The following is a 12,500-nucleotide window of genomic DNA, read 5'->3' on the forward strand; positions in this document are numbered from 1 at the left end:
GGGTTCTTTGTAGGAAGCTCAAATAACGAAGATGGGCGGTTTGTTCGGTTACCAGGCTTGCGCCAAGACACGTGATAAATAACACAATAGCATTTATACCTGAGTGAAGTACGATAGTCCGGGTGAGTATAGTCCTGGAAGGACTGTTTTGGATGACGCTGAAGTCATCTTCATTCTTGATATGACTTCCTCTCAGGTTGTCGAAACGGCAGTCAATGTCATCGTAAACAGTACTTCCCTATGTCAGGACTACACTCACCAGAACGATCGTACCTCACTTAATTATGATATGACTCCTGGGTTCATACCATATACCATAATAACACTTTATTGGGTTTATTTAAACTACAATTACAAATATAGTTTTCATCTAAGCTGCCCGTAATGTGAAGGTATTGTAGGTTTTTTTTTCTGAGAAGAGAAAATTGGGTCACCCGGAGATTACCTTTTTATCGGAGCAGAGTAGAAAACGGACAAAGTAAATTCACCGGTCGAGGCTGGGAATTCAACCCACGCAATGGTGACACATTGGTGAAGGTGGTCTCACAACTGCGTCAACTCTGCTCCGGTTGGCATAGCGTCGCATATAGTTGCATTAAGCATTTAGTACATTACACTCCCATAATATGCGAAATGATTCAAACTAATGCGCCCTTTTAATTTCAAATGCAACTATTGATTTTTAAGGTGTAATGCGCCCGTGAGAAAGATGGGTAACTAGTTGAAGCCCTGGGCATCCTCTCTTGCTACAACTATGATTTTTCAGCTGTCCTTTCCCCGTCGCCAAGCAAATAATGCGTTCTTTTTGCCCTCGCCAGTATATACGCGCAACATATTTTCTTTCTTTAACTCACCCGATTTGGCCCAATCTACGTTATCGGGTAGATTCGAGGCATTTCTTCCTTTTGGTATTTTGAATTTTCTTCCACCATTCACTGCATTGTAATTAGTCTCCTTCAATAGTCCTTTTATTCGTTCTATCTCCTCCTCAGTCAAGTCCGCCATATGGTTTGTCTTCAATCTGTAGCCCAGGTGTTGGCGGTTTCTGGACTTGATAAATCTATTGGGTTTTGATATTTCAGGATTGAAGACACGCGCAGAAAATTGAACATATAAGTAACGTTTTTACAAATAAAGCACTGAGATATTTTTCTTCTGACTGAAATAAAATCTAAGCGGCTGCTTTTAAATTAGATACTCAATGTCAAACCTAAAGCTCACAGTCTTGTCCCATACTCTCTCTTTCTCGCTTTTTCAGGTACCAGAAGTGGGCATTTTGTATCGGGTCACATTGTCATCCATTTACGTAGTTAAAAACTCCATGAATGGATCAGTCTGAATACAAAGTGAAATCTTTCATGATAATTGGTTGGAGTTGACTCGTTGAGGTCGTTAGCATTATTTTCAATTTGTCGCAGGTCAAAACAAAGCGCTTCAATCGGAGAACCTTTTATGGAAACTCGGAAGGGTTTTCAACTGAGCGCGCAAGTCAACCTCAGAAGCGATACTTCCATCGCGTTATCTGATGATTCAAAACTGGTGACAGAAAATACAACTTGTGACTTCTTCTAAGAAGGATTAACTCTACATGCCTAGCAACAATGTTAATGTTACCTTGTAAAACACCAATAATTGCTTAACAAGATGTACTCAAACGCCTTGTATTTTGTCTTTAAACTGTATATCAAAAACGAGATCGATGATCCCTAATTTTTATTGCTGGAAAGTGATTAAAACCCTCTGAAAAGTTAAAGAAATTCTTCGAAGCGGATTCAGAGCTACCTTAAAATTTCCATTTGCAAAGGTGGCTAGGAATTCGCTCCAGATAATTTTGTTTCCAATTTTGCTAATTGCCATGGCATGTAGCCGCGCGCAAAACAGCTTTGAATTCTCAATCGTTTCCCAGTGTTTGCTATAGGCGGACAAATACAAAACAGCATTTATCGTAATAAGTGGTTCAATCTCACTCACCTCAAATTATGTCTATAGATATCTTTCCTCGTCTCGTGTTCTCGTTTTGAAACATAAGTCTTTTTATAAGCCATCTTAAATGACTCAAACAAGGTATTCACAATGTCTTCATAGTGTCGCATAGCAACTTGATAACCGGATTTTACATCCGTATTTGAACTCTTTGAAACACTTCTTCCCGTATGGTCTGGTGACGTGTGAATGATATGCTTCCTCTGCGTAGACAGCTGGGCTGTAGCTATTGTAGGCGCAACCAAACTGCCTCTGTTTATAAGCGGCATTTTGTTTAAAGTTTCCAGGAGATATTGTAATGGATCACTGGTTGGTGGCGATGGCGTATTTGATGCAAAGTTCGATGGATGTGAGAGGGTGAAAGGTGACCCTGAAATATCGTGAGGCATGAACTCTACCATGGGGTTTATTTCACCTAGGGATTTCTCAAGTTTTTCGCCGGAAAAATCGAAGCACTGGAGGTCTGGAAGAATAAAGAAAAGAGCACCAAATCAGACCATTATAAAACTTATACGCAAAAAGCCAACTTTTTTTTCAGGTCAATTTATTGAGCTTATTCTGTCACTAGATCGGACGCGAACCGACTCAAGGACATTATTTGCTCAGTTGAAGATAGAATTTCTCGAGAATCAATTTGGAACATCAACAAGGCTTCTGTCTCTTTGTTTCGATACACAAAGATAGCCTGCGTGACGTCATATGTGTACATACTGTATCTGGTGGACACCCTCCCCTCCCTATAAAAAGAAAAATTAAAACTCTCGCTGTTGACACCGGCTCCCGCCAGTGTATCTTAATCATCGCACAGGGCACTTCTGGACTTCGTAAACTAGTTTGTATTCCACCATTCTTCATTTTTTTTCACTCCATTTCATGCTAATGAAGATAACAATCATGATTGCATTCCCTTACCCGTTGGTACATCAAAGATGCTGTAGTTGAATTTCCAAGCCTCAAACTCGTTGTAGTCCAATATATAGTGGTCATAGTAAGATGACAGAAGGGTGTCATAACCCATCATTTCATAGCGTACTGGTTTGGGTGGTCGCGTTTTAGTCGTGTATAAAGTGTATGTGTTAACTTTGTCATAAACTGTGAAGGAATGTTCCCACTTAGCGCATTGAAATCCACTCAGCTCTGCATCACCAGAATACTGGGAAACAAAGAAAGAAAGAGCTGCATTGTATGAAAACGGCTTGAGTACCGCGTAACACTAGCCAATCCTGCTGATTTAAATTCAACATTGAAAATTTGAGATTTCATATCCGAGTTTATAAAGCAATTTTTACTTAAGCAAGGACGCTCTCTATAAAAGACCTTGTTGCTGCCGAGAGCAATTTCGAGAGCGCCTTGATTTTGCTAAACTTTTTGCGTCTCATTTTCAGCCAAAACCAATTGCGCCTTGCTCGACAGGTTTTCCTCACGCTGAAAGCCCTCTGCAGGTGACTGTCTTACCGAATAAGTGGCTCATTTGATTGTGTACTGTGGCTAACGTACTTACTATTATTTTCCGTAGAAAACTGACTTTAAAAGGTTTGCAGTACGTGTCTCTAGATTTGCCCAACGAAAACCCCCGCCAAAAATTCCTACCTTGAAATACAGCGGTGCAGGAATAATACTTTGAGCTTTTATCGGAAACTTCTTAGTCCCTCTCCTGTGCAAACAGCCAGTGAAAGTTTTCTGTTTTATTTCAGAGTATTCGGGAACAATTTTGCAAGCAAACCCATGCCTGCCAAGATCCTCGCGTTGAAAGGTTCTGTCCATCCCTAAAGGAAATGTAAAGTTAAACTTAGTTCGTATTGCCTTAGAGAAGGCAAAAAAGCCAAAAAAAAAAAAAAAAAGAAAAAAAAAAAGAAAAAAGGGGAAAGATGGAAAGAGGAGACGACACCACTACACAATTGTGACTCAAACTTAATTACGTTCAAGTTTATTTTGCTATGAATTTGCATTTCGTGCGCCTGCAGCGTGCAAGTTTCATTATGGTTTTCTGACGTTTAAATACTAGAGGCATGGGAACAGCCTTTAGACCAGTTCACACTCTTGAGGGCGTCATGGGCAATGAGGGCAACATAGCGGCAAATTCAAAGGTTTGTATGGAAATTCAAAGCAAAATAAACTGTACATGACTCTACTTTATCAGATTTTCGCCTTCAATAAGTCCAAGTTTGTAACTGAGATGAACTGGACTTGGTATCTATTCTCTGTGATTCCTAAATATTGCTTTTTTTGTCTCCATACATTCTCTGTAATTTTGTGCCTTTGAAATTACAGAAAATGTATGGCAGAAAATTTGTTTAATAAAATAATTTCTGCAGAAGCTATTTCCTCCAACTTTCTTCTGCTGCACGTTTAAGCGCGTATTTTCTTTCGGAAAATAAAAAAACCCAAATTTACATATCATTTTCATGCTTTTGAACTTCCAGACTAACCTTTGAATTTCTCTCCATCTTGTTTTGATTATCCATGATGCACTCAAGAGCGTGAACTCGTCCGTGAACTCATGCATAAAACCTCGGACAGCTATTTTTTTGATTCAGGACACTCGGATTTATTAATTTGAACCGTAGTTCTATCTCCAAATAATTAAGTATGGACATTCTTTTGCGTTTTTTAACTTTCAAAAAACCCTATGGTGTCTAAATCTTGTATTATTAAAGTCAGGCGGGAGGTCTGTTGAAAACGAAATTGTCACATGCCTACTTTCTGAGCTGAGCAGGACCGCATGTTTGGGAATGAAAAACTTAAACCTGAGTTCTTGTGGTCATTTTTTCAGACCAAGGTCATACGGGAACAGACTGTAAGTGTTTGAAATGACATATCACGACAAATTTCATTTTATTATAGATGGCCCGAGGGCAGGATATCTCAGAAAGAAAGTATGTAATAAGTAAATGCCAAGTCATGTGCCCTTCCCTGATCCGAGAGCTAAATTCGAAGGGATACATGCCACTCGAAGGGAGGGTTAATGGGGACATTAATGAAGGGGTTGAAATATTAAAAGACTTCGACTTTGGATTAATTAAAACAATTAGAAGATAATACAGAAACAGTCAGACACCTACCATGATAGTAGTCAATTCTGCTCATCTTTTTTGTTTTTGAATACCAAGCTTCAAAAGGCTCCACAATATCTCCATAAGGAAGCGAAAGAACGCCCTTGGTGTGATACTCATCAGGGAACTGCAAAACTTCGCCGACTTTTGACATGTGACGTGTCACTCGCTTCTCAATACCCGGGACTTCATCTTTGTGGAAAGTGTAACAGACGATAGCTGTGTTGAGGTAAACAGTCCACTTAAATTTAACTGGAATCGTATTAGCTTGGTCGACAAGATGAGTAACCGGTCCACAAATGTGACTGCGTAGCTTTCGCTTATGTGCATTACCGGTCGTCTATCAAATATCGCACTCTCTTCAAGCAATCTAGAAAGCAGTCACAGAGTCTTCAATTCAGTGTCAAAAACAAGTTTCGATCATGATTGCTATACTGAGTGACTTTTAAGGTTTCAGAGGGCGCACTTTTTTAGCTATTGAGGAACATGACGAATATATACTTATCACGACTTGCAAGCAGTCATTGTCCCGCCGTTGGAGCAGACTGCATGTACTTTGGTTGGTTTATTGTGCTGTTTTGGTGTTTCATAAAGCCCCAGATAAAAATTTGCGGTGTGGGCCAACATAAACTGCTATGACTGACGAAGTCGTACCGCGGTGTAACGTACCAACAAACTCGGCCAACATTCTGCGCACAAAAATGCCTGGCTCAACAAATAAAGAAATTCATTGCGGCTCTCCTCTTACTCAGTAGTAGAACAACCGAGCTACTGTTGCTAATAATCGAAAGCTTCTGCGTTCTATTTTCGGGTATGCCCCTATAATATCAGAAAACTCGGCATATGCATGAAATACCGTGGTTATCTATTATTTTCAGTTCGGCATGCAAACGTAGGAGAAAAGCTTGTGTCATTTTTATCAGATTTAAGTTCAAAAACATGCGTTAAATGACTAAACACAAGTTGATTTTTAGCTGCAAGTAAAAAATGATATAATCAACTTTGTTCAGCATGAAGACGTGCTTTTGTAGCTAACTTGATGGAAGCATTCGGCAATGTGGTGTAAACTAAAACTTATTATTTTCGGGGAAACTTGTTCGTGCAGTATAAGGAATTAATTTGACTGCGACAAAAATCACCACAAAGTAATTAACAAACGAAAATCGATGTCTTAACATCGCGGAGCACACTCCTGATCTATTAAGTCATCTGCAAAATGTAAGCAAAAGCATATCACCTGGAGATTGATAACACTTACCGGCTAACACTGCAAAGGAGAGAATTATAAGTCGCTTGCGGATACTTCGATTGTTATTTGCAGACGATTTGAAACACAACACAACCTTCACCATAAATGTTTACCAATATCCAACTCCACGATGGCAATCGCTGCATCGGTAAAACCACCCCTAGCAAAAAATCCCAAGAAAACTGCACAACCAAATTCTTTTACAATTATTTTCTCTTGCGCAAATCCGTGGACTCTAATTCGGAGCCATATTACGGAGTTAAGGTTTCCATTTCTAGCGGTCTGTATCCGGGGCGTGGTTCTCGTAAGATTGGTTATATGTGGGGAATTTTGGTGCGGTGACCATTCGTTTCGCGCCATGATCACAAGCTGTTTGAGCGACTGACGGAATATTGTTTCGGTTGGTGGCAAATTTCTCGTCACCTGCTGGTTTCCAGGGCAACGCGCCTCGTTGAAACTCTCGCTTATTTAGATTTTGTCTTAATCTCTAAAGCACACTCAGTGGCGCTATAAGGGGTACGAACAATTTTCTCACAATCGCTCAACTTGCCATTCCTAAAAACGATAACGAAGATTTGCGCCGCAGTTGTTTAGTTTCTTACTCGAATGCAGAGAACGCTCGAAAAAAGAAACAAACCAAAAAAAACTAAACAAGCAAACAAGTGGCAATGAAAACTTGTCCTTATTTTAGCATGAAAAAAGGAGGTATTTCCTTCACTATGGATTAGAACTTAAGCGCATTAAAAATAAAAAAAAATTGAAGGTCTTCGCTGACCGACTTTCTGTTTTCTATTTAATTCTTAGACGTTCAAAATTTAGCTTCATAATTAAATATCTTCAGCTGAATCAAAGTCTGCAGAACACCGATAACCGAACGTCGACTTTTTCTCAAATCGGTGTTTGGTTTTTTGATAACTGTAGATATGTGCTAAAATAGCTAAAAGCTGACTATTTTAAAATCGAGCTTAGACCTTCTTGCAGTAAATATTGACTACAATAGCTAAAAGCTAACGAGCGATTCTTCATTCGGTATTTTCTGTGTTACAAAACACGACAAAAGGTGCTGTGCCACCCGTTCATTGAAGTGGCAGGTAGCTTGTAGTTTTCGCTCGATTCAAAGCCCATTTGAACCAGACTCTATTTCCTAATGACTCTGTACCGTTGCTTTCAGATTTGTGGGTAAATTATTAAATTATTGTAAAACACAGACTAGAGAAAAATGTATTGATAGTACAGTTTAGAAAAGTACTTTCAATCATTTTTTTGCTGTTAAATTATATTACTTACAGGGCAGTACAGTTAGTGTACATCCTACAACAACCGGTTGGAAATCATCAATTACTACAGCAGTAACAAACACACCAATACACAATGTCCGAGGGAACATGGAAACTACCCACAGCTTTGCAATGCATGATGGAATGTTTTCAAAATGGCAGCGAGCTCAAATTCAGAGTTTTGGCGTTGCATGGATGAGCTTAAAACAGAACTGCGGTCAGTGCAGAGAATCGAAGGACTCCGCAAAATGCAAGACGAATCCGATAAGAAAAATGTTGTGAAAATGGAGGAGTTGTCTAGGTAGGTAGTTCTACAAAATCGTCTCTGAAAGTTCTGTAAGTTGACGTCTGACAGACGAACAAGTAATCTATTATCACTTCAGTTAATTCTGTTCTTTTGCCCCCAAATGGGTAAGATTGATTTCCAGTAGTTATCAATACCTCTCTTATTTGAAAAGAGAATATTTTTGAACCTCAGATCCAGAAAAAGTTGAATATCAGTCATTAGGTAAAATGCTGTTGACTATAATTTTATTCATATTACAGGGGTGAAGTTATTACTAAACTAGAGAGAGTCATTCTAAAAGTTGTGCAGGATCTATCAGAGGGGAAGTCACCTTCTTTTCAATACAACTGCAGAAATTCTTGGAATAATACAAGGTAAAAATCGGAAAGAACGCAGGATGCCATCATGAAATGATTATAGCAATATCAAAGTTTTTAAGTAAGCAGCCGTGGACAATAACCTTTTTGGTGTACATTGTATCAACTGGCTTGATCTGTTTGCCATAATTACAAGTTGAGAAGAGCCCATACAACGTAGATTTGATTATAGACCAGTTCACGCTCTTGAGTACATAATGGGTAATCAGGGCAACATGGCGGGAAATTCAAAGGTTTGTATGGAACTTCAAAGCAAACTAAACTGTACATGACTCTACTTTATAAACTTTCGTCGTCTTCATAAACCAAACAAATAAGTTCAAGTTCACAACTGAGGTGACCTGGACTTGGTATCTATTTTTTGGAATTCCTAAATATTGCCTTTTTGTTTCCATTCATTCTCTGTAATTTTGTGCCTTTGGAATTACAGAAATGTATGGCAGAAACTTCGTTTAAGTAAGTAATTTCTACAATAGCCATTCTCTCCAAGGTTATTCTGCCGCACCTTTGAGCGCATATCTCCTGTTTTGGAAAATAAAAAAACCTAAAATCGCATATCATGAATTCTTTTCATCGTTTTGAACTTCCACGCAAACCTTTGAATTTCTCTCCATCTAGCCCTGATTACCCATAATGCACTCAAGAGCGTGATCTCGTCCGTGAACTCGTCTATAGACCGAATGCATAAATGGCGGCCAAAAAAATGTTCTTTTGTTTATGTGCTAATTAGCCTCACTAGCCTCGTTTGCATGGACAAAATACAAAAGAAATGTTGCTTGAGAGCGAGTCTAGTGAGTCTAAGTAGCACATAAACAAAAGAATATTTTTATGGCCGCCATTTCTACATTCGGTCTTGTGATGGTGGTGATGGTGATGTGAGACTTAAAGCGGTGTCAGTGACACTACAGACTGCAGACCACAGACAGCAGACTAACCCTAGCTCACATTTATTGAAAGCTAACCATTTCAAAATGGGTGCTTAAATACTGTTTTTCAGTGCTATTTGAAGTGGGTGCTTAGACTTACTGCGATTTTCGTAATTCTGCAAATCTCACTTCAAACGCTAACCACCAAACTGCGTTTTGGCTTCCATAAATAAAAATACCGAAACATGGCCGAGAAGATCGACTCTGCTTCTGGAAATTGTTTATTTCACAGCGCGAATTATGATATTTATTTAGAGGTTTAGCATTAAAAGTTTGTACTACACAGCTAAAAGAGACCACTTTGTCTTACAAGTAAGTTGGTACGTACATGGTGTTTTTTTTGTAGGTTTAATAGTGCAGTTGGAATCGAAATGATTGACAGCATGAGCAAAACAGAACATAGGTTTGATTCCATGGTATCAGTTGGAAAGTTTGGTACGTATGCATGCATAAGTGGAAGCAATGGGCTTATGCAATTTTAAGGTGGTTTTTATTGAGATGTGTTTATGATGACACCAGTCATTACATTTGTCATCCACTGACTGTATCACAACGTGACTTCCATTCACTACTTTTATTTGTAGCTACAACGTTAAAGATCATGGCGTTTTGTTACAGACTTTTACAGCAAGACACCTACGCAACAAAACGGCAAGTAAAACAAAATAATACATTGCCGGAATGTGTTGGGATTGGTTGAAGATGGAAAATAATTTGTTTAAATGTAATATGACTTATTTATTGGCTGGGTTAGTTTACCCATTGACTCCTGGAAGTAAGCCGGAATTAATAGATTTTACTCTCTAACGCCAGAAGATTTTACTCTTCAATATACCATATTCGTATTGTCAGTATTGGACTGGAACTAGCTTGCAATGGAGGCTAATGCGGGGAAATCTTTTCAAATGCAAATACTTTTTAATATATTCCCCTGCATTAGCCTCCATTGCAAGCTAGTTCCAGTCCAATACTGGGAATACGAATATGGTCTATTGGGAGGAGTCAGTGGGTTAACAAACTCTACACCCACTCAAAAACTGTCCCCATTGACTCAAGGGAATTTTCCTCTGTCTAATGCCAGGCGACTTTACTTGTCAATGGTGGGGTGGGTAGTGATTTAGGTGTCAATGGGTTAACCTAAAGGCAATGCTACAGTGTAACTGTACATATTAATTATCTTTTTTAGAGATGTATATTATTCCGATGTGGTGTTCTTTGGGAGTCAGAGCGTTGTGGATGAGATCATTGACAACTTAGCTTGTATGCTCAAAGTACCAAGACACTGTTTACACGTGGTGAGTTCGACAGCAATGATCTTTATGTAATGAATTTCAATGTAGTAGGCCAGATTAAATTTCACCATTGACAGTAACCTGCGATCAGGCGGCGTACTTTTCCTTAGACATGGTGCGAAAAGGTACGCCTGATACAATTTCTTAACAAATCTGCCCGTAGTCAAGAATCTGGACTTAACTCTTAACGATAGAGCTCTTGGAGCCTCGCTCCGATTGGTTACAGAATTGCAAATCATACTTCTTGTAAATCGGTTAACAGCTGATGAAATTATGGCCGCCGAGAAGGATTTGAACACGAGTGATGTTTAGGCTCTGTTTACAGCTTCTGTTGCTTCGACTTCCTTTAAAGGAAAAGAGCGGAGAGAAGGCATCCGAAGAATGGTTTGAGTAAAAGAAGACATAACAGTTGTACTTCCTACGGGATTTGGCAATAGTGTTATTAATACAGGCCCGAACATTCTAGAAGAAAATGCATCGTTCTTCTTCCACCAACTCGAAAACGTTTGTAGTTGCGGCAAGTCCCTTGGAATATATTCGGAAGCAACAAGTTGCGAATCCAAAAAGAACCGAATAGGACTTTAGGGCTAGTTGCCACATTCAGCCGAGCTTGACAGAGAAATTCGACACTGTTTACGGAATCGCTGAACAATCAGAACACACCTCTAACAAAATGATAGCTGAGTAGCTGCTGCTAAAAAACTAGAATTTCTCAAAGTCGAATATCCTCATATGTATTTTTATAGCATCTTTTATTGGCATCTCTAATATTCGAGTTTAAATAAAGTTTTATATTGTACTGTTGATTGTGCGTGATGATGACATGAAGAATTTGGGCTTTTTCTGCCATTTTATCTCGAAATTATTTGTTCCTTGATGGTTTGAATTGAGAAACTGCACCAACTGTCACGCAGGATTTGCAGAAATAGCTTTGATTGCAGACATCAAAGCCAGAGTGCTATTTTGTTTTTGTCGCGTCTTTACTAATCGCAGCATGCAGGTAATTTCCGGTAAAATCTGATTGGCTCACATTTATAGCATGACACATGATGACATCACTCTTGACAGGTGGGCGGCAGACGACTCGTTACGAAATTGTATCAGGCGTACTTTTAGCGCCCTGTCTCAAGAAAAGTACGCTCGATCGCAGGTTACATTGACAGACGTCCCATAACCCAGAAGTCTTGATTAGCGATGGAGTGCGGCCCATCAGTTTTTGGTATTATCCGTTTTTATATGACTGGAAAAAACGTGATTTTGCATTAAGCACGATCCAATTCCCTTGTGCTGACCAATCAGAGGCGTTGTGGTCATCAGGCCTAATCTGATTGGCCATGCATAATTTGGCGTGAACCCGTATCTAAATTTACAGGGTTTTCGTTTGAGTAGTCTCCTTCGCAGCCGTTATTAGCGTCGTCACGCAACGCTCCTCCCCAGGAGGGAACGTTGCGGTCAAACGTCTGAGCATGCGCAATGCACTCGTACCCGGTCGTCGGCCGCGAAAATTCCCGCGCCAAAATTTAATTGAAACCATTGCAGAACCGGTGTCACGCGAAAAAAAAGTTGAACGACGGTGATTAATTTGCTAAAGTGAAGCGAAGTACTGCTAACGGAAGGTTTTCGTTTTAACTGTTGATAGATAAATTTTCTTTATTCTCCGAGTTGTCTGTATTTCTTTGACCTTCAATAAAAAAGTTCTTAGTGTTAAAAGAGCCGACATGCGAAAGCTTGTCGCCGCTGCGATTTCCTTATTGCCGTTGTCACTGAGCGTGAGCACCCGATGAAGAAGTATAAAGGAAGCGAGAATGCGGACAGGAAAGGTCGATAAAGCGTTGTCGAGAGCTGGAGATACACCGAAGGGATCGTGGATTTGTCTAAGCCACAGAAATTTGATACTTGGACAAACGCTGTTCCTGCCCGTCTTCGGTAAAATCTTATCAAAACGTCTGATCCCTGAGAGGCGGTATGCAGTATTGGTGGAGGTGGGCAAGAACAGCGTTACCGAATGCAAGTCTGGGCGGTAGCCTCGCAGCTCCTACAAGGTCTCACCTGATTGG

The 12,500-nt window shown here is 39.6% G+C and overlaps 2 protein-coding genes across 2 annotated transcripts in view; one reads left to right on the forward strand and one right to left on the reverse strand.

Moving 5' to 3' along the window:
• LOC138044578 (counting factor associated protein D-like) overlaps positions 1 to 6,595 on the reverse strand; it is an 11,724-nt gene extending 5,129 nt beyond the window's left edge. Inside the window, exons 1-6 of the mRNA XM_068891053.1 lie at positions 6,295 to 6,595; positions 5,046 to 5,255; positions 3,574 to 3,749; positions 2,896 to 3,136; positions 1,972 to 2,446; positions 855 to 1,060 (exon numbers count right to left, since the gene is read on the reverse strand). Coding sequence (XP_068747154.1) covers positions 855 to 1,060; positions 1,972 to 2,446; positions 2,896 to 3,136; positions 3,574 to 3,749; positions 5,046 to 5,255; positions 6,295 to 6,388 — 1,402 coding nt within the window. The 5' untranslated portion in view covers positions 6,389 to 6,595. The remainder of the gene's footprint in view (positions 1 to 854; positions 1,061 to 1,971; positions 2,447 to 2,895; positions 3,137 to 3,573; positions 3,750 to 5,045; positions 5,256 to 6,294) is intronic.
• A 1,122-nt stretch (positions 6,596 to 7,717) lies between these two features.
• LOC138046438 (meiotic recombination protein SPO11-like) overlaps positions 7,718 to 12,500 on the forward strand; it is a 36,754-nt gene continuing 31,971 nt past the window's right edge. Inside the window, exons 1-5 of the mRNA XM_068893075.1 lie at positions 7,718 to 7,863; positions 8,109 to 8,222; positions 9,498 to 9,586; positions 9,736 to 9,802; positions 10,338 to 10,446. Coding sequence (XP_068749176.1) covers positions 7,718 to 7,863; positions 8,109 to 8,222; positions 9,498 to 9,586; positions 9,736 to 9,802; positions 10,338 to 10,446 — 525 coding nt within the window. The remainder of the gene's footprint in view (positions 7,864 to 8,108; positions 8,223 to 9,497; positions 9,587 to 9,735; positions 9,803 to 10,337; positions 10,447 to 12,500) is intronic.

The sequence above is a fragment of the Montipora capricornis genome, chromosome 4 (assembly GCF_036669925.1).
Source record: "Montipora capricornis isolate CH-2021 chromosome 4, ASM3666992v2, whole genome shotgun sequence".
NCBI classification, from domain to species: domain Eukaryota; kingdom Metazoa; phylum Cnidaria; class Anthozoa; order Scleractinia; family Acroporidae; genus Montipora; species Montipora capricornis.